The sequence below is a fragment of the Periophthalmus magnuspinnatus genome, chromosome 8, assembly GCF_009829125.3.
Source record: "Periophthalmus magnuspinnatus isolate fPerMag1 chromosome 8, fPerMag1.2.pri, whole genome shotgun sequence".
Lineage (NCBI taxonomy): Eukaryota > Metazoa > Chordata > Actinopteri > Gobiiformes > Gobiidae > Periophthalmus > Periophthalmus magnuspinnatus.
In genome coordinates this window covers 11,401,341-11,428,931 of record NC_047133.1, presented here as the reverse complement: position 1 = coordinate 11,428,931, position 27,591 = coordinate 11,401,341, and the positions used below count along the sequence as shown (strand labels likewise).

Below are 27,591 nucleotides of genomic sequence, written 5' to 3'. Positions count from 1 at the left end.
GTGGCAGAAGTGTAATAAGTAAAGATAATAGTAGGCTATGGGCGGTAGGAGCTCCCTCTTGTGGTGGAAATGGAAAACTACATGCAGGTTAAATTATAGTTCACCCTATAATGCTTTTCATCACTTTTGAAAATACATGTAGTCACCCAAACAGTGCTAAACATCAACAACCAGCATTGCACTGAAGGATATTTCATCATGATAAATTATAAATATGAATTTCCTGGATTACCACTGGATGATGTCATAAGGTGGAACAGAGCATTTCACCTGTGGGCAATGGCATGAATAAACAGGATTACTCAAACATGCATGAATTAAAGGGACTATGTAGATTTTTAGGTGATGGGTCAAAAACCTTCCATTTTCCATGAATCTTCATGGACAGGCACGCCACTCCACCAAACCAAGCATTAATTGCCAATAAAATTCTGTTTTATTTACTGATATTGCTTTTCGTAGAATGTTCAGCAGTAATACTTTGACGTGACAACTAAGTAATGGAACCTTTTCGTGTAATTGCCCCCAAAAAACCCCAAACAAACAATACAAAAAAGAGCCATCAAAAATGTTACAAATCTTTTATTACGATATTCATCATTTAGTCAATAGTCGTTGACATTTTCTCTATAGGATTCGCCTTTATTTTACAGTTGTTAATGTGCAATTACCTTGGATAATGTCGGGTCACAGTTACAGGGCTTTTCACAAAGTTATTGGCACTTGGAACACAGAAAGAGGAAGAGGAGGAGGAGGAGGAAGAGGAGCCGGACAGGAGGGCCACTGGTGCTACAGGCTTAACACAGACACACACATTGATAGTGAAGAAGCGCGAGTCGGGCTAAATATTGATCGGTCATGCTGCGAGTGCACAACAAACATGAAGAACCGCTATGTGGGTGCATCTAGTTTGTAATATACAGTATTCATCTATACATGTATATAATCATATTTATAGTTATGTATATATTTATATGTACTGTTCAGTGAAAAACAAAAGGGTTTTGGAGCCGTGCCACGCCGTAATCCATTCAAGTGTTGGGTCTATACGCAATTTGTGTAAACATACTGTACATGCTTCAAAAGTGTTAGCGGTAATTCAAATAAACAAGGATTTTTGAGTTGACGTCGCTCCTCCATATTGAGTAAACTATACCATTTGGATTATAACACAACAGCTTTGCAGAATTCAGGTATAATAAGGTTGCGCAAAAAAGTAAAGGGTTTATATCCAATAAGCAATACACGTAGTTGGTATCGTAGTACAATTTGCGTAATTTTGGGCTCCATAGAACTTGTTAACACTGATAATACCATAGACGGTATCTGAAAATTTGTTCCCTTTGCGCTCCCTTAATTCTTTCTTATAACACATTACACGTTTTGTTCCTGTAGCTTCTCTTTATGCTTACTGGACTGAACATGGCAACAGCTTACTGCATCTGCGTCGTCTGGTTGTCGCGGAGGTGGATCAGACGATATATAGGAGGAGCCTCGCAGTGCCGTGAGGAACACTGAGAAGCAAAGAAGTTGAGGTGTATTCAGATCTAGCTACCTGAAGTCACTGCCTTGCTTCAATGGACACCCGTTTAGTGGAAGTGGTACTCATGAACCGCGTCTCAATTCTCAAACTTGAAAATTGTTTACAAGGCGATTTCGTTGACATTTTCCGCGCCAACCGGTCATATTGTTCAATTTGTTTCATGTAAATTCATCCACTTCATAGCAGATAATCGCTTAAGGTTCTAGTTTTTAAAATAATCAAGATGGCGGGGATGTCTTGGGTTTGTTTATTTCTTGTCCAAATTGCATTTTAAGTTTATAGTTCAACCGAAGAAGACATTGAACTGTAAATGGTTTGATTTTGGCAAAGGAATCAAGGAGTTTGAGGTAATCAAGTTTTGAGAATTGGGAAGCGGCCATGACAGAGGTCTGAGGGACAGGAAGCACAACAGTCTGGCTGAGTCCACTGGCTTGTTGCGGGAATCCGGATCTTCAAACTCAAGAGTTACAAGCTGGGGTGACACTGGAGAGTCTGTCACAATGGCGACCGACGCTGATCTTGAACTAACTATTTAACTCAGAGTTTGCTCAAAGTAAACCTGAACTTTCTTTGAATTCAACCCGGATTCCATCAACAGGCCTCAGAGGTATCGGAGTGTGTGTGGGTTTACAGTCCAGCGCTAGGCCAACTGAGGTTTTGTCGTTGTTGATACCCTAAGTCCATTCAAAACACAGTACTAAGTTTGTCTGCCCGTACGAACCAGGTGGAGTTTTCAGTAATATTGTGAAACATGCTTATATTGTACAATACATCAACAGAAAAGAGTGTGATCAAACATTTAGAAGTTACCGGTTTTCCTCTCCTTTCGCTAGCGCCATTATCGTTCTGTAATACGAAACTGCAAGGATGCATGCTAACAAACACGCTAATAGATGGCACACAGAAAAGAAATTCTAAAAAAAAAAAAGAAACGGTAAATAAAAGAACACTTGGGTTTCAACTCAACAGTCTTCGCAAATATTTACAACACAACTGTGCCACGTTCAAATAAGAAAATCAGTGAAATTAGTTTGAAAAGGACACACGGGAAAGCTAAAGGGGGTTGATTGCTACACATCAACAGTGAAAAGGTGCTTTTCGCTTAAGGTGCTCCAGCCTTCACTCTACGCCTCGGAAGGTGCAAAAGTCCCACAGGTCAGCCATTTTGGATTCTAAAATTCAAGGTGGCACTACGTCATGGGCATTAGACACATAAATATAAAATGTACACTGTGAAAAAACGGAATGTCTGGAAAGGTTAAAATGACTCAAACTTGCAAACATGTTTTGAATTGTCTGTTTAGTTTGTGTAGATTTGGGGACTTGGGAATATAAATTTGCTCTAGTTATTTAAAAGAAAAACATATCTGTCAGAGGGCAGAGACAATTGTAATTAATAGTTCAGCTAAAATAGTAAATACAAATTTGACAGACATGATAGATTTAAAATAGTCCAAAATCGAGTCTTACTAACTTAAAAAAAGAAGAAGAAAAAAAGCAAGTTTAATATTCAGAATTCAAGTCATTTTAACTTTAACACATAAAACAAAACATGTTGACTTTAAATAAATGTCAAAACCAATATCTTTTCCATGTAAATATTTTACGTTGACTCAAAGTTAAAATTGTAGTTACTTTAAATTAAAACTCAAAAAGTTGTGTTGGAGCAACATAAAAACGAAATGGAAAAAGTTCATTTGAAGTCAACATTTGAGTTCTTTTGAGTGTATTCCGTTGTCTGCAGTGTACGTACCAGACACATGCACACATACACAGTACCATAACCTTTTAGGATATTGCTTTCCCCTGACATCGCTGCGTCTGATTATTGGTTCATTTAAAGGCACATTCAAAGTCTCCGCCCACTTCTCCACTAATGTTGGAATAAGCTTCATCACAGAGGCAGACGTTGCACTTTTTACTAAAGATCATGAGCTCAACAGTCAACAGTCGTGCCAGGTCGACCAGTCTTTACTCTTTAGAATGAAATGCATCGAAATCAGTCAACCAATTTTTTTTTTTTTTTTTTAAAGAATTCTGAAAGACTGAAACCTATAGTCCCGTCTACTATAAGCCAGCCATTTGAGGTTCTATAGGAGGTCCTATGTTAACACTGCAATGCTATTTTTATACTATGGTCTCTGCAAAAATATGTTTACCTTATTGTGATATATGATTTTAGTAAAACATAAAGTGAAGTTAAACTCCCTCGCTCTTTGCTCAGAACATGCCAGGCATGGACTCTAATCATATAAATATACTTCTAAAAATATCTTTGACCATCTTTGATTACCATTTGCCCTTAAATTTACTTTACAATCATCTTAGTAAAAAATCTTGCCTTCTCTCCTGATCACATCATAGAAAGAGGAACATGCATTTAGAAAAGAAAAACGCACCGTAAAAAACAATATCTATGCAAGTTAAAATCATTTGAATTCAGAATTTCTAATCAGGTTTATATTTATTAAGTTTGCATTTATGGACTTTTATTGAGGTCTTTCCAACTGGTTTCATATTTTCTTTAAAAGCTACCATATAATCTACCAATGACGTAAGAACAGTTTTAAAAAAAAAGCTAAAAAAATCCCTAAAAAATAGTCAGTTTTTTTTGTGAATATAAAAAGCAAGAATTTGATTTAGCGAAACTTAAAATGGTCATTTTCAACCAACATAAAATTTTAGATGGGAAAGTATGACATAAACTATTCGTGTAAACTCAACATTAAAACATTTTTGAGAATCAAGACCAGTCAGAATGACCTCAAAACAAATCCAGAAATTTAGACCACCAACTAAATAAATAAATCTAGTCAAGACAACTCAAAACTAGGTAAACATTCTGAATTTTAGTCATTTTAACCTGTGTAGATATTTTTACAGTGCTTTACAGTATAATTCAGGACCAACACCGCACAGTGACACATAGTGAGATATATCTGGCGTGGAGAGGACAGGTGCCGTGAAGGGGACTTTAGTAGGAGTGGAAGATGGTGAGCTCAGGTAGTGTTCAAATGAAGGGGGCAAATCGACTCCCAAACTCCACCACAAGAGGTCAGGCTTGCATAGAGGAAAAACATTCACTCAGTCACTCCCCCCTATTATAGCCTGACCCTGCACACCCGCCCACTACTGTCCAGGGAATGTATTCATGAATCATCAAGAGGGGAATCGCACCCTCTCGCCCTCCGTTCCATTTTCAATCTGCTTGTTTTTCGTTTCATCACAAAGCAAAAAAATGTGTTTACGTACGTCCAGGTTACAGCGGGCGCATAGTTGGGCCCAAGCAGTGTGGAACAAAAGTCACATGGAGGAGCAAGCACGGGGGAAGACTGCAAAAATGAATGTGTGAGTTGTGATGACTTAAATTTTGAAAGGCTGATCTTGATTTGAGTAGTTTTGAGTAGGTTAGACTTTTGTTTTGTTTACTAGAGCTAGATTATGTGGCTTCCAAGATATACTGAGCTGGTTTAAAGACTTTGTTTTCTTATTTCAAGGCAAATAAATTCTGCCAATGCATTAAGTTTGTATTTTGCTTTTCTTAAGTTAATGCGAAGACTGAATTATAATAAAGTGATCAAATAAATGTTGCGTTTTGTATTTTTTTTTATCCTTGAAATTAGGCCAAAAAAAATCTAGAGACCAGTTGTGTATTAAAAAGTACAGTATATAACTTTCTGGAGGTGCATGATTCCATGAAAATAGAAATTTAAAAAAATACGTTGGAACATTTGTCTATGAAGATACGTTTTATGCCATAGTGAGTATAGGCAAAGCAATGACATTTCTATGGAAACAGGCAAAGTACGACTCAGGTTTGTGGAGTAAGATGCAGTTTCCAGTAAGAATGCCTGTTTTTCAATGGATAAAAAATTAAAAACATGCTTTTATTTTATTTTTATTTGTTGGCTAAAAAGTTACGCACTGGCTTAAAAAAAAATTATAATCTAGATCTAATATGCCCAAAGTAAATCTATTTAAAACTACTCAGACCAAGCCAAATATTCTTAATTCAAGTAATTTCAACTCATTCATCATTTATACGGTCAGACGCCCCAACACGGAGTTCAAAACAAAGCTGCGGCGTCCCCGGCTACTCCTGACAGAGTTTCCCCTGATGACTGCCCGCCCCCCGACTCCAAGCCCCCGCAGGCTCCACCCCCGCTGGACTCCAAAGAGGCGGGGTCAAAGCCTGGCTCCGTCGCCACCAGCCCGTCCTCCTCCGTCTTGACGTTCTCAGGGAGGTAGGCAGAGTAAGCGTCGCTCTCGGCCATCAGCAGCTTGAGTTTGGGGATCCAGCTCTTGCGGACCACCCGTCTGGCGTTGGTGCACATGTCGGCCGCGATGGCGTTCATCTCGCTCTCCTTGAAGCTGGTGGCGAAGTTCTGGCAATAGACTGCGCGGGTAAGGAAACAAAAATTTGAGGTATAAATATTCGTATGGTATAAAATAATCACTTTGTTCCTCATACTAATATCGATTTCGGATTTATTTAATTTCCAATTAATAGGGTTTTTAATAATGAATGAATAATTCATGAATAAAAGAATAAACTAAACAACAAAAAAGGATAAATACATTTCTACTAATAAACATATTAACCTTTTTAACCTCAGGGCCCGATGTTCTGTACAAAGTAACTTGGGCCCCAGTCTCATATTAAATGCATTATATTCTACTGCGGCCCTGTGGTTTAGAATCACTGGATTAGACAACAAATTACCGTAAATTTCGGATTATAAGCCGCTACTTTTTTTCCACGCTTTGAACCCTGCGGCTTTTACAGCAGTGCGGCTTATATATGGAATTTTACTGGATAACGGCCCCTGGGGTGCGCTCTCTAGCTGTAAACGTAAAAGTGAGACAGACGTGGGGAAAGATTCTGCTCTGAAGAATTCACTAGTTTTGATTTTGAACGATCATTTTGCGCATCATGAAATGGATATGATGCAGTTTTTAAGATAAAGAAACAGAAAGGAAACAGAGCAGGGGTCGGCCTTTAACACGCAAAGAGCCATTTGGACCCACTTTCCACATAAAATAAAACACTGGGAGCCGCAAATACTTTTTGACATCTAAAATGAAGATAACACTGTATAATAACAATAATGTAACGGAATAATGTAGGTTTTACTTTCACGGACAAGCCTTCTACACGTGGCAGATAAATATGGCAAAAACAACTTAAGTGCATTAAAAAAATACAACTCACCAAACCGCTGCATCATGCATCGCGCTGATTATGTGATTATGTCTACTCTACTCCGCAGTTTCTTTAAAAAAACAACAACAAAAAAACTCGTAGCGTATCGTTTAATCCCAGGTGCTTATTCTCCATGTGCCAAAGCAGTTTTGAAGGTTTCATTGCCTTATTTGCTTTTCCCGTATGTTACGCAGAGCGGACTCTGTGCGTGAGTCACCTGTAGCGACAAACCCAGATTTTAAGTAGGCATTGTCTGTTAAATTTATCTTTCTTTTTCTTGGAGGTCGTAGTCTCTTCTTCTGGCTCCTCAGTTGTCCTTTTCCCCTTTGTTAAAAAGATCTCCAAAGACTTTTGTTTTGGCTCATTTTCACTCGCTTGTGGCTCTACTTTTGTGCGTCGTGTCTGATGTGTTATACGTGATACGTCACCGCGGAGACAAGAGCAGATAATAAACTCGCTACTACATCAAATAGATTTCTGTGGCGATTTCCAGCAGGATTTTCATGATACATCTACGGACGAGCTTATTAGTGTGTCATTAGGGACGGGCCAAAGTTGCTCCTGACCCCTGTGCGCACAGCGTCTGAAAATCAGGGCTCTTTACGCAGGACTGTGAGCTGTGTCTGTGTTAGTTCCCAAGCCACGCAGAGCCGCAGTATGAGGCGGAAAGAGGCGCATGCGGCTCCGGAGCCGCGAGTTGCCGACCCCTGAAATAGAGCCACTGCACGTAAGCTCGACATCAATGAATCCAACTTGGTCAATGTAAAAAGACAACAAAAGTTTTCAGAGGAAATAAAAGCAGTGTGCACCGTGTTGGTGCAGCTTTATTTTCTAAACCTGCAGATGTGTTCATCCCGTGTTGTTGTCGTGTTGGTGCCAGTTTTCAGGCACAGTTTAAAAAAAGCGTGTCGGTGCACCGTCTTTCTGTGTAAATGTCTCATGTTACAATATGAAAACCTGCGGCTTTTATTCAGGTGCGGCTTATATATGTACAAAATTGATTTTCTCTTCAAATTTAGCTGGTGCGGCTTATATCAAGGTGCGCTCTGTAGTCCGAAATTTACGGTAACTCTTTCCAATCCAGTGACATGCAACACAAAAACATTTTATCCATCCCTCCAGAATCTGAACTCTGCTCCAAACTACATATTTTGTTTACTGACATAGGATTGGCTGTCGAGCTCTCCATTGAAAAGACCCAAGCTGATTATTGATGATTTGAAATAGGTCTCGATTTGATCAAATTTCACTACCACACACCACATTCCTACTAGATAAGATGGCTGAAGTGTATTACTCAAGGGCACAACATCAGTGTACCCTGAAAAGCAGCGTGACAGTAGAGGTTCACCCACATTTCAAACCTCAGCCGTGATTGTGTCCACGAGCATGATACTTTAGTTCACCCATCACTTCTATTTAATTGGATGTGGTAAGGTGACGGATGGCGAAGTTGCAGGCACAGAATGGCTGCCACACCGTATTTAAAATAGCACATTCCTTTATTTATCTTTAGAAAATACATTACCTTCCTCTAACATCGACCCAATCAAACCTGTGTGTTTCCATCATCTAGTTTAGTGAATCAATTATACACATTAACAAAGGAAAGATGGGGGAAGTGTTTTGCTAAAGGGCACAGCACCACAGGAGCTGGGACTGACAGCTTTTTTATTTAATTGCGAGTATTGTGTTTCGTAAGATAATATGTTTTTCATTTATTATAAAACCTACCAAACCATATGTACTTCATTGTCTACATTATGGGTACATTCAGACACTGATTTGCTCTCAGCGTGGGATAAATGGTGCTGCCTAGTGGTCAAAATGCATTACAGCAGTCTTATCCTCCATCCCATCTATGACATAAGCATGAGTCTGCATTCAGTGAGTCCATTTTAGGTAACTCACTGAGGCATTTCAGTTCACATGTAGTTATAAATGTGAGATTATTCTGACAACTTAAAAAAACAACAACTTTATTCATTCACTACATTATTATGCTTACATTTGACTGCATGTAGCACTCTGTTGTCCAGTGGCTTTCTGCTGGGGTCATTGGTGGAGGAACGGATGCCGGTTCCACAGCTGTTGGCCAAAGTATTTCTGGAACATCAAAACAAAACTATTTATTCACATTTATTATGACAATAACACCTTGCTGTTTTTTGTAGTTTTAATTATTTATTAAAAAGGAGCTGTATGTAAGATATTAAATTCCATAAGCACGACCTAACTGTGTCCCCAGATATGAGGTAGACATGTCTAAATCAAATATAGCTTTTACTGATAACTACTGAAACGTTCATTTATTTATAATTGTCAAAACTTTGGGCATGATGGCCAAGTTGTTTGTTATAGTTTGGTGTTTTGGTTCAAGACAATTATCCAATCAGAAAACAGAATGAGCCTTATCTGACTCTCATTTGGGTTGCAAGTCAATGCTGAAATCCAGTTGGTTTAAACCTAAAATGACTCTCTCTGATCTGATTGGTCACTACCTAAACCCCAGCACCTGCAGCCAATCATGAATCAGTGAGTAACTTCTGGAGGTTCTGTGTTATATCTGTATTATATATAATGAACAGAAATGTCTCTTTAGTTTTTGTTAGCAAAAGATTGGGGTTAGATGATAACTTTATGGACAGAAACTAACAAAATAAAAATAAACACTGCCTGCTGCTAACTTTGAGCACACTTTTATTTGCACATAAAAGCAGAGTGCTAAATAGATTTAAAAGCAGGACAGAAATAGGCACAGACCTGTCAAAGAAGGCAGCCAGCAGCCTCCGCAGCAGCACCTTGTGTCTGGTCCCTGCGCTCACATGACAGTTCATCAGCTGGGCGCGCGTGATATACACCGACGTACCTGTTCACATGGAAAAAAAACATTTCTTTAATAAAAAAGCAAGTTTGATTTGATAGTATGCAAAATCCACATTACTGGTTTCAGGGCAGGGCAATATGACTTAAAACTGCATTGATGATATAAGGTCCCTTAAAAGTGTCTTCTACAATATTTGTAATTGTTTCAGAGAATTTAATTATAGCTATAAATTCTGCTGACCTTTCATCATTAGAGTTTTTGGCCTCTGCAGAGCCTCCCTCCAGTCAGTCCAGTCACTCTAGGCTTTAGCTGCAGCAATTAGCCATTATTTTTGTCTGCCTCCCCTTGCAACTCTAAATTTCACAGCATCCCCATGTACACTGCAATATATCACCAGCAATATGATATGGCCCAGTTCTGATTGGTTTTCAGATGTGTATAATGGGCCCCTAACACTTATGATATGGCCTGGTTAGCTACACCAATTTTGGCAAAAAAAACAAAAAAATCATGAGTAAACACAAGGCCTACACAACGTTATTATAGCATCTGAGAGCCAGCATAGCAATAGCATAAATTTGTTGTGCCAGGCAGTCCCAGGGTGTGAGACGTAAACATTGGTCACATGGGCGGTAAATGTGCTGTGTGATCAGAATGCCTGTGCCAAAGACCAGCCATCTCACTCTGTGCATATGTGTATGTATGTGCCAGTGCCAACACCCCGGTATCAATGTGTCACCAATGAGTCACAAGATAAACACGTGAAGTGAATCAGCCATTGGACGGAGAGGTGGGAGTTATACAGATTTCTACACAAATATTGATTAAACATTGTGAAACTACAGTTGTGTCACTTATTTTAGAATACAAACTACAGGGACACCTCACATTTTATAAAATATTATAGCCTGATAATTATAACTGGGAAAATACAAAATACATTGTAAGACACCGAGTTTGTTATAGGGATGCACCAATGTGATACTGGTAGCAAATATTGGGACCATAACAGGAAAATTTGCTGGATCAGATATCAGTTCAGCCGATATCCTGGTTGGGCCTTTAATTTGATGCATTATGTCGATTTATTGGCTGATCTAGGCCGTCTCATGTTTGAACTTTAATTCTTAAAAGCTGTTCAGTTACTGGCAGGATAAATAGTAGTTGCATAAACAACTGAATACATTTTGTAATAGTTTAACTGTGTTTTAAAAGAAAAAAAAACAAAAAACAACTTTCAGCAGGTTTTGGCAAATACTTAAAACCAAAGTATCGGTATTGGAACTGAAAAAGCTGTATTGGTGCAGCTCTAGTTTGTCAGCAAGTGAAATATCCCTAGAGATGCATTTGCTAAAACAATATAAAAAGTCAAAAGATCCATTCATTGCCAAAACAGTAACAGATTTATATAAAAAGAAAAGGACTGTGTCAAAAATACATACATTAACAGTTCTACTCAGAATTTATTTGAAAAAGTTGTTCTACTTCATTACTTCATTTACACATCAAGGGACTAAACTAAACACTTAAACTTCACTTACAACCACATTTCAAATAGAGCTGTTTAATCCTCCAGGCACTGCCCAGTTTAAGAAAAGAGTGAGGGGGAAGGAGCGGCGGGGTCTGGACGTATACAGAACAGTGTGATTTGTCTAACAGGTATCCACACTTCAAACTCCGCCCCTGCAGCCAGGTGTTTGTAATCAGAAAACACTGGCTTTATTCAGGGCAGTCCTTTGTAAAGTCATATATTACTTGAAATTGCAGTGGACACTTTTGAGACTGCAGACTTTTAACTGTTTTTGGACCCCACACTACAAATGTACCTAGTTTGCACTAAGATCGCAGAAAATGGACTATGAACAAAGCAGCAAAACAAAATTTTTTTGTCAAACTATTTAGTCATTGTGTGTTGAATAGATTTGTCCAGAAATCTTTCAACCTAAGAAAAGGAAAATATGAACAGAATGCCAAACAGCTCTTACCTGAGACTAGCTCGAGCTTCTCTGCGGGGTCGCCCTCCTCATAGAGTTTGGGGTGGCAGCGGTTGCCGATCTGTGCGATGAGCTCAGCAGGCAGACAGGTCAGGTCTCGCCCCCTCATACGCCCGCGTGTCTCTGTGTGGTCCGGCAGGGCTTCCACACGCTCACCGGTGGCTGGGGGAGGAGAGGGTTCATTAACAGATTTACTTTGGTAATGCTTGTCTTCAGTTACAATAGTGATCATAAAGACAATACATGGCCTAACAAATTGTCTGCCTAAAAGAAAAAAGATTTACGGTTATTGAAAATTACATATTCATAATAAAAGTTTCCCAATATTCACAACTACATATAGTAAAGATGCACTGTAATTTTTCTTGGATGGTCTGCCACTCTTGCCTTTTTGCTTTGCTAGGTAGGCTAAGTTACATAGTGCACCTTTAACTATACTGTAGTCATATTTATGTCATATTTTTCAGTATAATAGAAAAAACATACTGATTTCTTTTAGGGGGGTTATTTGGATATGAACAATTACTTAAAAATGGTTTCTGGTCAAATTCTTTCATGTGAATAAGGTTAGACAATACAATTTATCAATTTACTTGGTTACTTAGTTATTATTATGCATTTTATGTACTATAGAGATAAGTGTGGTTACCTGCAGCCCCCATGTTGAGCATGCTGTACATGGTGTACATGTTGCAGATCTGCCTGTACTGCTCTTCAGCGCTCTCGTCTGCGCCCTCCTCCTCTTCCTCGTCGTCATGGTAACTGATAGGCGAGTCGCTGGCGTAGGTGCTCAGGGTGCCCGGGCTGGCTCCATCGGACATCCCCAGACCTGTCGGCGCCGCGCTGCCATTGGTGCCCCCGTTATTGCCCCCCAGACCCCCCACCATCCCCGCTAAGCTCGAGGCCGTAGCTCCCATGCCCATCGCCAGCCCCAGCGCACCGGGACTCTGGATGGCACTGCCCCTCACTGCGTCCTGGGAGTATCGGGCCGCTTTCCTGGCCCCGCCCCCTCCACCCGAGCCTGCCCCACCCCCGTCCCGCACACTGCCCCCCTCCCACAGGCGTTTGGCGACTGGGGTGCACACCACAGAGTATGGGGTTGCGGCTTCGGGCTGTCCGGGCTGCTCCGTCTTCACGCGGGACACTAGAGGTAGAGGGGTGACGCTGGCCGCAGGTCGGGACACACCGTTACCGGTCTGAGTGACAGGGCTCTGGGGCTCCGAGGTGGGGGCCTCTTCTGTGTGGAGGCCCTGGGAGTCACAGCTCGGGGATGACACCTATAGGTGGACATGCACACATTAGAATATTCTATAGATTTGACTGGAGGCTGGATTCAGATGACATGCTAAAGACTTAATCAGTTAATCAGTTAAAGGGCTTGTATCCTTCTTTCCATGTATTTCAACAAAATGGGTCTGTCCCCAGTAGAGATATAGAGTATAAACAGCACTTGAGGTCAAAATATGCCTGTTGTATACAGTCTGCATCTAATTATGAAGTGTTTTATTGTCAAAGTTTCTGGAAGTGGTAGTATGCTAGATATAAATGCTTCATAATATTTATTACCTTAAAGCTGAATTAATAATACTCATGAAAAAAAAGGGTACAGCCCATGGAAATTGTGGTTTAATTTCCATCTGCGGCTTTATTAACTCAAACCAAACTATTTATTTACCACTTCCATCAACAGCAGAATTTGTCCCAATTCTTTCCACATTTTATAATCAAATGACCTGTTATGACCTGTTGTACTTATAACTAGGGTTCAGTTCACACATACAGCACAAGCCATAGCAGAGTCCCTGCAGCACGTGTACATACATGTCTGCAGATGAACAGGGAGAGGCTGTGTACACTCAACAATACAACTATACACAGTTTCTTCATGTACTAGTCACACAGGAAATCACATTAAGCTTAAACTACAGGTTTAGAGGCATGTCTGGACAGCCTTTCATAGGAGCTGTTTTGGATTGTACTTTGCCATGAAATATCTAAAAGCAATGTAATCCACAGGAGAAAATGGCTCTTGTCCCCCTTATGCTTTCACTGCATTCTACCATCTGAAAACCACCAATACTCCACTGATGTGTTCATCTGCTTTTTATCAAATAATTAATCATTATCGAGGAACAGAATGTTATGTAACAGGTACATGATAATAAAAGAAGGCAGTTTTATATGGGAACCATTTGGTAGAAGTGTCTCCAGAAATGCACACATATGTCAGGCACATTTCTCAGTTCCTCCAGTGTGAGAACTCATGGCTGCTGAGATGCCACTTCAGCTAGTGCTATACAACCTGGTGTGTTACAATAAAGTAAGCAATAAATTATTACTAATAGTACAAGTACCCAGTGTAATAACCCAAATTCCACAGTATAAATAAGATATCACTTTCACTGATAAGTTGTTCTTACAGATGGTTACTCAACAGTTTAAACAAGCAAAGTACAGATAGTTTTCATTACTTTAAGGCATAACATAGTCCTTAGCACATTTTTCAGGAGGAGCATCATTTGAGTCATTTTCAGTGACTGGAGAACAGTCTGTGAGTAGCATTGCAAAGTGAGTAGCATTCCATACTTTTCCATCGCTGCGGAGGACCGAGTGTGTGCCCACATTTTTCTGTACAGTCTCTGGAGGAGGGAATCTTGGGTGTGCCTTTGGAACATGTAGAGGTTTCTTTACCTCCACTCTTTCACCAGGTCAATAAGAAGGTACCTGTGCACCACAATTCAGTCCGTGTAGTGCTCCATTTTGTTCTGTTTTTTGAGAATAAAAAGTTAAGTGAAAAACATCCTCTGTAGTAGTAGGATGCGAAAAAGCAAGTTCAGCCAACTTGGAATAACAGTCAGTTAGACTAATAGTGAAGTGGCAATCAGGTGTAGTGTTTCAAAAAGTCCAACTATGTCAAGTCCAAGTTTTCACAATGGACTATAAGGTAGCGGCACACGCTGAACTCGAGCAGGTAGTTTTATCATTGAAAAGGATGTAGTTGTCTTTAGTGGAAAGTTCATCCTTCAGTTTGTAGTAAGAAGCCAGCATGTCATTAAATGCTTTAATAGTAGCATGCAAACCTTTTTGAATTTCTGCACATAAAGAAGTTCAGGGCTAGTAGCACAAGCAGTATCAAACTTAGCTGGCAGAGATGACAGTGTAGCAGATATTTAAGAACCTATTTCAGGTTCAGAATGAGATGAAGAGCAAAGGAAGGCATGAAAAACAGTCAGTAGTATAGTTTTGTGAGCCTGGTCTGTAGACAACACTGTAGTCAAATCAGAGCAAATGCGCAGACCAGCGGGCAATGCGCATTCCAGCACGTCCCATACCTTTTGTACTGAGCAGCGTGGTTAAGGCATGGTGGTCTGTGCACCATCCCTATAAGCATGTTCTCAATTTTTCTGTGGCCCACACACACGCAAGTGCTTCTTTTTCAACAGTGGAGTATTTGCAGCCTGTACTGGTAAGTGTACGTGAGGCAAAAACAACAGTTTTTTTCTGTGCCATCCAGTTGAACTTGAGCGAAAACAGCTCCTAGTTGAAATGATGACAGGTAAAGCATGGTCAAACAGTAAGTGCAGGTCTGTTGTCAAGAAGTCTTTACTTTCTCAAAACTGCTCTGTGATTCTGCAGTCCAGATGATACAGTCTGTTGTTGGCACAGTTTCTCATGAAGGCTACAACTGCAAAGTTAGGCAGGAACTTTGAGTACCACAAGACCAAGGAAGGATCTTAGAGTAGCAGAATCTGAAGGAGGACGTGCATTTGTTACAGTTTGTCTCACAGGTTTGACAGTAGGGTCAAGTTTTACCTTATGAACAAAGTTGTTTGATGCAGTCTCTGTACTTATCACAAGAGCATGTTGGTCATTTTGTGGAGGTAGGACAGTGCCACCTTTAAGTCATGCATTCAGTGCTTTCATAAAGTCTCCTTGTAGTCAAAAGAGGTGCCTTTACGGGAAGTCTCCGGAGGACACATCTCCTCTGCACACCTTCACAGTGAGGCAACCCAGTAATGGGATCTTTCTCTTTGTGTATGTCACTGTAGTGCAGAATCACTGATGCATTTTTTGCAAGCAGTACTATTGCAGTGTATTTTCTTTGGTGCATGGCATCTTATCTTAAGTACAGCACAGTCACTTTTGGTAAATGTATCTTGTGCACAATCCTCGTCTAAGCAGAACGGCAAACACAAGCAAAATGGCCAACTTTTGAACAGAACTTACATTTTGCCTTGGCACTGTGGATAGCTAAAACAGGTGTTTGCCTGAAACCGCTCTGGGCAGGTGAAGCAGTAGCATCGGGAGGCTTACTTGAGTGTGTTGGATGGTCCAATGACCAGTTTTATCTTGATGGGCAGCATTTGTGCAGCAAGTGTAATTTCTCCAATGTTAGATCAGTTTGAACAAAAGTCTTTCTCTGATGCAGGAGGTACTCACATGTTTAGTGATGATTAATTAAGATGATCATTGATTGAATGATTAGTTGGTCATCGATCATTTCATCCGTCTTTGTCCTCAAAACCGCATTTTGAAGCGAGATCACGTAAAAGCAGCAACGTATTGCACAATAGTTTCATACAGAACCCGTTTCCTTTTTCTGAATGCATGACTTTCCACAACAACATTTACTTTTGGCGTAAAGTGTTTTTCCAAAGCAGTTATGCCTGCCGCCATTGCATCACCGTGTCTGGTAATGAGTAGAACAAAGGTTGTCCCTTGGCTCCCAGACAGTGTAGCAAAGTGACTCTCTGCTGCCCTTCAATCTAGGCATTTCCCGTTGCATTCATTACCAGCAACTTCCGAATCCACGGCAAAAAAGGAGGCGGTGGCTGTGCATAGTGTTGTACTCAAGACCAGTCTTGGTCAGGACGGGCCTTGAGACTTTTTTTTTTTTATAGTGTTGGTGGTGTCTTGGACTCAAGCACATTTGAACTCAGTTTTGGTCTCTGCCTTGAGGGTTCTTGGACTCAGTCTCGTCACAGACTCGGTTGCTGCTGTCAGCAATAAACTTGTACCGGGACTTCACGGGGCTTCTCAGTTCGGAGCCAGCGCACTGCCCGGCTACACGCACACCCCCAGCTTGCGGCTGGTCTGCGATAGCGTGTTCCCTTGTCATACCTCAGGGTAAACTTTTTCAAATGTCCTTCCTGTCTGCCTCATGTCCGCACACTGCTCCTTGTCTTTTCCCTCGGTCACATCCCTGCGTATCTCGCACATCGGCTCAGTCCTCATAACGCACTGATTAAAAGAGCAAGACCACCGGACCAAAATTGAAATTTGCCTAATAAAAAAGTCTCACAAAAAAAGTCAATGCGCATTTCGTATGTGTAGTTTCAGTAAAGTGAAGTTTGTTTGGCTTAAGCCTTAATCAGCATTAATCAGATGAAATGGAGATAGATTTCTACAAAACTGTGAAATACATGTGTCACAATGACAGTAAAATATTGACACATGCAGAAATTTGCAAAGATGGTCTTGATTTGGTCTCAATAGGCCACGGCATTGGTCTTGTCTTATCTTTGTCTCGACCCTCAGAGGTCTCAGTCTTGTCTCGGTTTCAGGACCCTGTAGTTTCGGACAGGTATTGGTCTTGATTAGTGCGTCTCGACTACAACACTAAAGGTACATTATCAGGCATGCTGACTTCTGGCTCCCCTGAAGCAAAAAGTCATGGAAAGTTCACTTGTCACCAATCTGTGGTGTACTGTAGTAGAATGATGAAGCCATGTAGTTTAGTAATGCATAATCTACTTTAAGAACTTTAGTGCATCTTACAAGTCAACTTATGAGTGAATTGCATTGTTCAATCTCTTCTTCTGCATTACTCTTTAACATTATGCAGGAGCGCCCTCTCACAAAATTGTAAAACAAACTTATTTCACTAGTGCAAATCAGTAAAACCTGTGTAGTCACCTTTTGGACATTAGCCTCTCTGCACTTTAGTTAGGCAAAGCAATATATCAGAAATTTATTTGTACACTTAAGGAAAGACATTTCATTTTAAGGCCTACAGCTGATACGCTAAAAAGTGCAAATATCGGCTCAATATATAGGTCTATCTTTGATTGAACCTGCAATCTATTATTGCACAGGCAGGCACTCCACCACTACACCAAGCAGTCCAAGCTCCCAGCACAGTTCACAGACCACGCATGATTTCAGATAGATCAAATGTGGTATGGGAGGGTCCCTCATTATCACACAAGAGGGGACATGGACACAAACTTCTAGTACCTTTAGGAAGAACTCAGTGCCCTTCTCCATGATCTGCTGTATCTGGAGGAAGCCGGCGGTGTACATGAGGAGGAACTGGTCTCCCACGGTCATGCTGAGGCGGCCGGTGTAGCAGAAAGACAGGATCTGCTGGAAGCTCTGAGGCTGCACGGCCGGGGGCAGCTCCACCACGCTGGGGCTCACGTCACCAGAGCATCCCCCTGATCCAGAGCCTCCACCCGAGCTGCTGCTGCTGCTGAACAGGTCCCGGAAGTAAGCGCTGCTGGCTGCTAGAACGGCGCGGTGGGCCTGGGGGAGAAGAGGAGAGAGTGTGCTGTCTGTTGTATTCGTGGGCTTTAACTTCCTATTTATAGGTGACATTCTGAAGGTTATTATCATTTAGTTGTTCTTGATAGGGCTGGGCACTGAAACTCTGTTTCAAGTAGGAACTAACCAAAAACTTTCGGTAAGTACTGGTACCAAAAAAAAATTAAGTGCTGTATATGGAGAAAACAAAAGCAAAACTTAAACACGTGGGAGTCCAAGTGAGGATGAGCTGTGCACTCTGGTTCATTTGCATGCATTTGTTTTGAGTTATAACTGGACAATGTATAGCGTAGTACTATATTTTGAAATATGAATTAATGTAGTTATAATGTAATCCAAGCATTAAAACATTTTAGCAAGGCAGCACTATTCAGATATGAGTAAGGAAGTGGTGTGTGACTAAATAAATATTGCCCTGGAGCCACACTTATAAAGCGTATGTACGTACAAAAATGCTATGTATGTGACATTCCAGATCAAGTCTGCAATATATAAAAAAGACAACTTGACAAGAAAGCCAAATGGGACAGAAGATCTGTGCTGAGAGGTAAGAGAACTTTGAGAAAGTTTGTGTTCTTCCCCTATGTACACTTTTAGTATCGATTCCACATAAACTTTAAAAATGAGACCCCTGATTATTCATCTTGAGAGCAGAGGAGCAAAAAAGTCACATCCTGATGGTATATATATTGACCATATGAATATTCTATTGTAATGTGGTGGCACCTTAAATGTGTGTCCCTTGACCACCACGGAGACGTCGCAGTAGAGCCCCTGCAGCCTCTGCTCGTTCAGACACTCCAGGACGTTGTTGCCGAAGTTTGGGATCGCCATCTGGAGGGTCTGGGCCATGGTGCGCCGAGCACACCTCGAATGTGTCTGTCAACACAAGGAAATATCAACTCAGTGGGTATAATATGAGATGGTGATGTCCAAATCCACAGTGCAGTTTAATCACAGAGTTAACACCAAGTACAACATTTACTAGTATTAGTACTAGTATTGTAGGGAAGCTCATGATATTTATGGTACAAGTACTTTGTCTAGAGTTGTCAAAAGTATTGAAAACCACATACTAAAACTAGTATCAAAACTATATACCGGTACTCATTTGAGCAGCTATCAATACTAAAAAAAATTCACCAGACAGAAATGAACCTTTCCTGAATAGCTTTAGAAGGATCTTGAGCTGTATCAGAAAACCTATACACCCCTGGACCACTGTGGAACCTACCCGAACGACTGAGGGATTACACAGATATAAGGCCACATGGTAATATAAAAGAAAGTGCTTTTATTTAATGCTATTGTCTAAATCCAGTTCGGCAACCCTCGACTCCGGAGCCACATGCGGATCCTTATACTGTGGCTCCGCATGGCTTGGGAAAATAAATTATACGTATTTTAATTGTGTTAGTTCTTTCTTTTTTTATTGTATTTCTAAATAAATAATAACTGTACTGGCCTACTGGCCAAGTAAAATTGGTTTTAGAAGTAAAATTTATTGGTTTTCCCAAATACTATTTTAAGACAATTTTAAGAGTTACTTGGAGTGATAAAATGTATAATATAATTTATTAATTAATTGAAAGATTTTTCTCAAAAAAAAAAAGAAAAAAAGTAAATGTATACTATACATGTTGCTGTATTTTCTCATTTTGAATATTTTTGTTAGAGTGAAATTTTTGTTAGTCTCAGAATATTTTAGACTGTCAAACTACTATTGATTTTGAGCATTTGTTTCCTGCCAACAGCTTATGGCCAATTAAACAACTGTCACAACCATAGACTGTATAAAGAAGTGGACTAAGGGAGTGTGACGTCACTCATAGTGTTTGGCTTCCACCAAATGAAGCAAACTGAAGCTAGTGTTTATAGGGGCAAATTTAGAGACGAGTTCCATATTTGGAATTCTGACCGCAGGTATCATAGCAACCAAAGAGCCAATCCGGAGTGAGGCTGTTGAAAGCAATGCCCCTTCCCGCTGGTTGGGAGCAGGTGCTTGGCAACGCTGTCAGTCAAACCTGTTGCTAAAACTAGCTGAAGCGCGCCCATGCTCACTTCTTATTTGGAATGTGGCGATTTGTAAGTAAGCCATGTCCATTTATAATTATATATATATATATATATATATATATATATATATATATATATGCGTGCATGTATGTATTTACACAGCTTTTGAGTATTCTTTTTGTATCTTGCCTCCTTCGTCTTGGTGCTGTACACTTCAACTCCCACGCCTCAGACAACTGGGTCACGTTCTGTTGTTCTATGTCAGATGCATGAGCCAAGGAGCCTAAAAATAAAGTGAACATCCTCTGTTCACATCACTAAATGTCCTCACACAGGCACTAGAACAAGTCCACACACTCCTATGGACTTCTGTCATGTCACTCTGGAGCTGTATCCTGTTATTCCATTGAGACCATATGTAACTGAGAGTGACAAAAACAGGAACAATGATTTATTTGATATTTCGATGAGTTTGATCACAAGTCAAGTCATTTTAAGTACTGCTCTGAGAAATATGAATAATAAAAGGAAATTATTCAAATTAATCTTGAATTTGAAAATAATGCATTTGCTTGCATGACCCAATATTCAAGACTATTTAGCTTAAAAAAAAAAAGTTGTTGGGGTGTTCAATTTTCTCACAGAAAACATTTTACAAGTAAAATAAACTTCCATTAACTGGAGAAAAAAAATATTGTTGCATTCAGATTTTATGTACTTTTTAAGATGCGATCTTCTCATCTTTGTGAAGATGTTTTTGCTTTACCTGAATTGTTCAACATTTGGAATTAAAATGAGCCATCTCCATGCAGACAAGCAGATGAAGCCAATGGGGAAAGTCACAGGTGAGATCTGTGTATAGGTGACCCCTAATGTAAGTAAGAATGTATGCTTCTCATTGTATTTTTTAAGTGTAAAGTCATACTATATAATATTCCAGGAAATGCAAATACATGCAGAAAACAAATGGCAAACCCTTAACCAAAAAAGTTCCCTAGAGTACCTTTAAGTAAGCCAACTATGCAGTCAGTGTATACAAAGTTTCTTTATGTTATGTTATTTTTGTGTTAACATTTAAATATTGTTTCTCTACATAGTTTTAAATAAACAAAACAATATATTATAAATAGGAGTATCATTTGTTATCTGGTATTTTGACTACTCTTATTGGCATGAGTAAGTCTGTACAGAAATAAAATGAGAAGAAATTGAAAAGACTGAAAAGATGGCATTTCTTTCAACTTTAATGTTATAACTGTTATAACATTGATCAGTGGAAATGTGTCCTCTTTCATTTATAGCAACAATTTAAAAAAAAATTGATGTTTCCTCTGACAGTTATGGATGTATACTGGTATTGAATTCACTATAGTTTTGGTTCAGTTGATATCTTGTTTGGGTCGACAGATTTATTAAGACTACAAGTTGCTTTTGGAACAGAGCGTGCCAAGATGTTTATTTTTATTTTTATACAAAGCATCTCATATTTGCAGGAAAGTAACAGCTACATTACACAATTGGATCAGTTTTGTTACAAGGTTAATTTTCTTAAAACATCATTATCAAAGCCTAATCCCCAAACACCTGCAGCCAATCATAAATCAGTGCTAGTACAGCCTCTGCAGTTCAGCGACAGCTTTCACATGAGGCCTGTCCATATACTCAGAATAAGAAAAACTTGTATGTGTCTCTATCTGCAGGTTAAGGCTCTGGCAACACAGTGATAGTAATATTTAAAGCTCCAAGAGCACAGGCTACAGTTCCTTTAATTGAAATAAGAACTGATAAACTGATATGAGAATCACATCATTTCAAAGGTCCTATATTATGCAAAATTGAGTCATGTGAACTTTTACTCATGTTGGAATGTTATTACCAAAAACATACCATACCTGGAGTTGTGTTTTGTTTCATTCACGCACACAGTCTACATTTCCAAAGCTCAAAATACTCTGTGACGTCATCCAGTGGTAGTTTTAAAGTTAACATCTATTTTGTCTTTAGTTTAACTGTTTTACTCAACATTACACTAGAATAACCATAAGTTGTTGCATCAAATTTTGTTTTTGTTTTAACTGTTGCTCAGTTGAGATTGCCATAATATCCTTTGGTGTTTCAAACGAGGTTAAAAAAAAGATGTAGCTTTAAAGTTTGTCAATTTCAGAGCTGAAAATGTTTCTAATAATCTAATAAAAGAAGAACTCAGCCAAAATATGCAGGATTTATGTGTTAAACGTGTGAATGAAACAAAACACAACTCTATGTATGTTTTTTTAATGAGGAAACAACATTATATCGTAGATTAGAGATAGTGCAACATGCAGAGGACATTTTATTATCTAAATAATTGCAGCCTTTGCGAGCCCTAAAATCCAGCCCGACACTACCAGCTCGCCCTGTGCATCCCGACCCATCATATCCCAAACCCAAAGCCTTTCCCTGGGCATCAGCCAAGCTCTGGGTTGGGTAAAGAGAGAAGCGCTTCCTTTGTCCTCCTCCTCTCTCTCTCATCTCCTCTGCTTCTCATACTAAGCACAGACCGACACACACACACACACACAGTAATCAAACAAACCCACAATGACACACAAACTCGACAATACCGCTTGTTTACAGTTAGCTAGCCACCGTTAGCACACACATAAAAAAACATGGCCGACACACATCAACCAGGCTAGCAGGCAGGGCGTGTTTGAACAATTCACCCTGACACTCGAGTAGAATGGGATTGTGTGCTTGTGCGGGTGCCAACTAAGCAGGGTGGGTGTAGCGGTTAAGAATGTCAGAAAAAAAGAAGGGAAAAGAAAGGAGGATGGATGGATGGATAAAAGAAAAGGTGGTTTCAGGTTGCATTAAATGTACAGCGCGCAGAAATTGGCAGAAATTTCACCCAACTTGACCCCGACGTAAAGCAGAGAAAGTGGGTCAGACTATTCATTTGACATGCGCGCAGCTAGAGAGATGCTACGCGATACATGCACTGCAAAAAGGGAATGTCTACTGTAGCTACATTAATCTGAATCTTGAAATCTTAGTTTGAATAGTTTGGACTAGATAAAATGGGTTTATGAGTGTAGGCGTGGAGTTTCAAAATATGTCGGTTTTGTGTCAGTGTAATTTGTTGTTTCCCTGCAAAAAAGACTTGGGTAACTTGCATTCAGAATAGTCTATTTTGGAAGTTATTATTAGGTTATTTGCCTTGCTATAAAAGGGTGCACTGGTGAAAGATCTGTCACCTGCTTGTTCACACGGAGACTTTATTGTTTTGCTTGGAATATTCCACAATTTGGCATTAATCCCACTTCCATCTCCAGACCTGCAGGTGAGGTCAGGTTACAAGTCAGGTCAGTGAAAGTAACAATTCATGTTTTGCAAGGTTTTTTGTTAGCAATAAAAACACCTGTAATTTAATAAATAGATACAATGAATGCCATATTGTGTAACATTCCAGGCAAAGCAACACCATCTCCAACAAGACAAGCAGTGGGTAGAAAAGTTACAAAATGCCTTTAACCATTATCTTATTTATTCCTTTTTTGCAATGTTGCCAGATTCGAGAATGTGGGCACAAGAGCCTGTTTTCATGTATTGATCATTTGTCAATTTAATAAAGGGATTAATCAATACTAAACCTAATACAGAAACTGGATACTCATTTGAACATACATCAAACTAGTATACGTCCATGGACCACAATGGAAAGTACCTGAACGACTGGGGGATTACACAGATATAAAACCACATGGGAAAGAAAGTACTACAATTTAATGTTGAAAATGACGTTCTAGTGTCTAAAGAATGAGCGTTGTTAATTATCATTCTGGTATCGGAATCGGTATTGCGTATCGAGTCTATGCCTTAGCATCAAAAATGAGTTTGAAATTTTAGTATCGTGACAACACTATAAGGCAGGGGTGTCAAACACATTTTCAACGAGGGCCACATCAGCAAAATGGTTGCTCTCAAAGGGCCAGATGTAAAATAAATCTAACTCATTTTTCAACATGTTAATTAACTGTTTCTGTATTTATTATTTATTCTAGCTACAAATATTGCATATGCATTTGCCTAGATGTAAAATTATGGCTGTGTAACTGCGTATCTCCTGATAAATTAGATTTTAAGACCATCATACCTTTTAATTTACCCTGTCGAGGGCCACATAAAATGATGTGGAGGACCGCATTTGGCCCGCGGGCCTTGAGTTTGACACATGTGCTATAAGGGATATCCAATATGGTGAACCCCATCATTTATATTAGTGACATGTTCCATTATTCCTGCTATATTTATCCATCCACACACATAAAAACTACAGAATAACAACAGATATTCTATGTGTCACCATTTAATTCACCTACAGGCTGAGGAATGAGGTGATGCCGTCAGAGACCCAGTATTTTTATTTATATAATTCTTCTTTGTTTCAGTTCAACAGTGGATTAAAATTATTTGTGTCTAGTTTGGTGCCATAACTATAACTATAGTTTTCTTTTAAGCCAACAAATCTTCTAGTGAAGAAAGACAATTGGATAGAACTACTCAAATCAAGATTATGCAAACATTATTAATTCAAATTTTATGAGTCCCCAACTGCTCGTCTCCATGAAGATGTTATTGCTTTGACTGAAATGTTCCCCAGCATGGCATAAAAAATAAAACTTAACTATATTCATGGAGACAAGCAGGTGACGCTACCAGGTCAACTGGCAGGTCAGTTCTGCGAAGAGGCGATTCTGTTCACAGTAAGAATACAAATTTTTGAGCAATACAACTTACATAATAAACAAATACAAAATAGCTCAGCTTGCTAATGTGCAGTAATTAGTGTTGTAAATATACTAAAATTTCTAAGTTGATTTCGATACTAAGAAATAGACTCAATACTCATTCCGATACCACGATAATAATAGTACTTTCTTTTCTATTCCCATGTGGCCTTATATCTGTGTAATCCCTCTGTGTGTCTTGTATTTGTTCTGATACACCTCAAGATCATTCTAAAACTATTCAGGAAAAGTTCATTTCTGCCCTGTGAATGTGACTTTTTAGTATCAGACACTTTTAGTATTGATTAGTATCAGATTTTCAATACTTTTGCCATCGCAGAGGCAAAAACATCTCTATGTAAACAAGCAATCAGTGAACACCTAAACCAGAAAAGTTACACAATGCAACTTTTACCAATAGGGCCATTGTTTTCTTCATTATCTTGAATCTGCCTGTACATTTATGCACAATATACTGTAGTAATCTCGACTGTTTACAGATAAAAACTGATGTGCTGGCATTTTAAACAGCAATCAGGCAAGACAATTAGGAAACTAAAATGTTATACGACTTGCGTTCAAAGGTTTGTCCAGAAGCCTATAGATTATAATCAATACGGTACATTTGGATATATGAAATTCTTCAATCTGATCTAATATTAAAACACAAAAAAGGAAATAATACCTCAAAACTGTATGTAGACAATAATTATTTAACAAATGTTACTTAGCCAGTCTTATAGAACAACTTGAGGCATGGTCCTGTCTATTTTGTTGGCATTTCCTGGTTCACGTGTGTCCATGTCTATATCAACTCTAATCTGATTTTATATAACAATCAATAAACTGTATCAAAGCAGCAAACTTCACAACAACAAAATGATCGAGTCCCTGATGGAGAATTCGAGAAAACGAGTCAGTTTGGAGAGAAATAGGAAGGATGTATTAGTTGTTGGGACATGGCACAGGCACCAACACCACCAGTAGCAGTAGCCTTCCCATATCTGTCTGTCCGTCTGTCCGCTAGTCTGGTGGGGCAACTCAGGCAAGACACCCTCCAGGACACCGGTAAGAGGCAGGTAGTTATCCCCGACTAGACTGAATCCCCCTCGGCGTGCTCATTTGGTTAGCTCCCCCCCCCCCCCCCCTGTGCGCGAGCGATTGACGTTACGTGCCATCTTTAACCGCATTCACTGGGCCTAAAAGGTGGCTAACGGCTAAGCTAACTCTTAAATATTTTGGGTTTCATCCACCTCCCGCGTACCCAGACACGCAATCCTAAAACGGAGAGGCATTTCTGCGACACAACACGAGTAGCCACATTGTCCAGCAACATTATTGTTTTACTTACTTTGAAGCTAAACGTAGGTAGAGGACAAGTTGAGCAGCCGCGACGCCGATTGACCGAAAATGTTTAAATATTTGGGAGATGGGGGGACTCGTCGCTCCCCCTGCTATTCTCCATTCTACCGACATCAACAGGTCATCCCAGGACACGCAGCAGCTGAGGGCGAGCCAGACTGAACCAGTGCGGCACGGCGCAGGGGGGTGGGCCGGCGCACAGCGAGCCAGCCCCGGAGACAGGGCAAAGCCAAAGGACCTCGCGTATGAGTGAGGAAAGCCTTTTGGGCACAGCGGGAAGTCGCGGTCACACCTCCTTCCAAAAAAAAAAAAAAGAGCCCCCCCACCACCAATAAGCACTAAAAGAGCTCGAGATGGAACGTGAAAAAACACGCGTTACCATGGAAATCCGCCATGTTTGAAGCAGCAGTGCAAAACCTCAATACAGATGCAAGATGTATTACCCAAACAGTATAAAAAGTAAACAAAAGAGCCGCGGGACAACCTGATAAGCCGCTGGGTCACATTCCAGGTGTCACTCGGTAATAAGAACACTTTTGAATCAAGGCTAAGTTTAGTTTGGTATCAGAAAATCTCCACTGCACAGGTCTAACATTAAAATTGTCCGATGTGACGACACAGTCCCGGGCTGTATTCCTCTAAAACACTCACTCACTCACCCTGCTCGCTGACAACTTTCCAGCTCAGAGATGGTTCAAATAAGGAGACGCGGCGCGCTCTTGTCCCGACTGCTGGTGCTCCCCGCTTTCACTGGGCCATGCACGGGCAGCCATTCAGGGTACAGTCACTACGGGATGACGGGAGTGGAGCTGGGACACGGGTGCGCGGCTGTCGTTCCAACGCATGACCGCCGCACTGAGACCGATCCCGGCGCGGAGACTGGCTGTTGGCGCAGTGGCCGCACTCCCCCCCGCGCGCTCACTCTATCCGCATATATGAGTGCAATCGGGTAAAGTAGGCCGTGTGCGCGTGCGCGCGTGTGTGTACGTCCGTGCGTGCGTCAACTTAAGTGAACTCAGTCTGCGCATATAAAATAAGTAGGCCTATAAACTAAAGCCGCACCCATCGCGGCCGTAAACAATTGGGATTGACCTCACATGGCGCTATCAGATCTGCGCACGTATTTCATGAGACGCGGAGACTTATTATCGGGATCATGGTGTTTGTTGGCTGTTAGGTGGAAGGCCTGTGAAGTACAGACTCGCCCAGACATCCTTTCATCACACGTGACAGCGTTCACACTGTCCCCATATAACCCTGCACCATAAATGCAGACTGAATAACATGATCTAAGCAGAGGGTTGTAGACGCACCAAGATATGGAGTAATGATAA

At 40.2% G+C, this 27,591-nt stretch overlaps 1 protein-coding gene across 2 annotated transcripts; it reads right to left on the bottom strand.

Moving 5' to 3' along the window:
- Positions 1–566: 566 nt before the first annotated feature.
- LOC117375084 (nucleus accumbens-associated protein 1) lies at positions 567–27,216 on the bottom strand. Of its 2 annotated transcripts, none has more exons than XM_033971337.2 (8): positions 26,917–27,216; positions 18,837–18,989; positions 17,805–18,092; positions 12,217–12,844; positions 11,559–11,729; positions 9,510–9,615; positions 8,755–8,852; positions 567–5,939 (listed from the first exon to the last, which is right to left on the bottom strand). In XM_033971337.2, the coding sequence occupies exons 2-8, from the start codon at positions 18,960–18,962 to the stop codon at positions 5,611–5,613; spliced, it is 1,746 nt and encodes a 581-aa protein (XP_033827228.1). In that variant the 5' UTR covers positions 18,963–18,989; positions 26,917–27,216; the 3' UTR covers positions 567–5,610. The 2 variants fall into 2 exon arrangements, with proteins under 2 accessions (XP_033827228.1, XP_055079841.1); XM_055223866.1 differs by lacking the exon at positions 26,917–27,216 and adding an exon at positions 26,247–26,512.
- Positions 27,217–27,591: the final 375 nt, after the last annotated feature.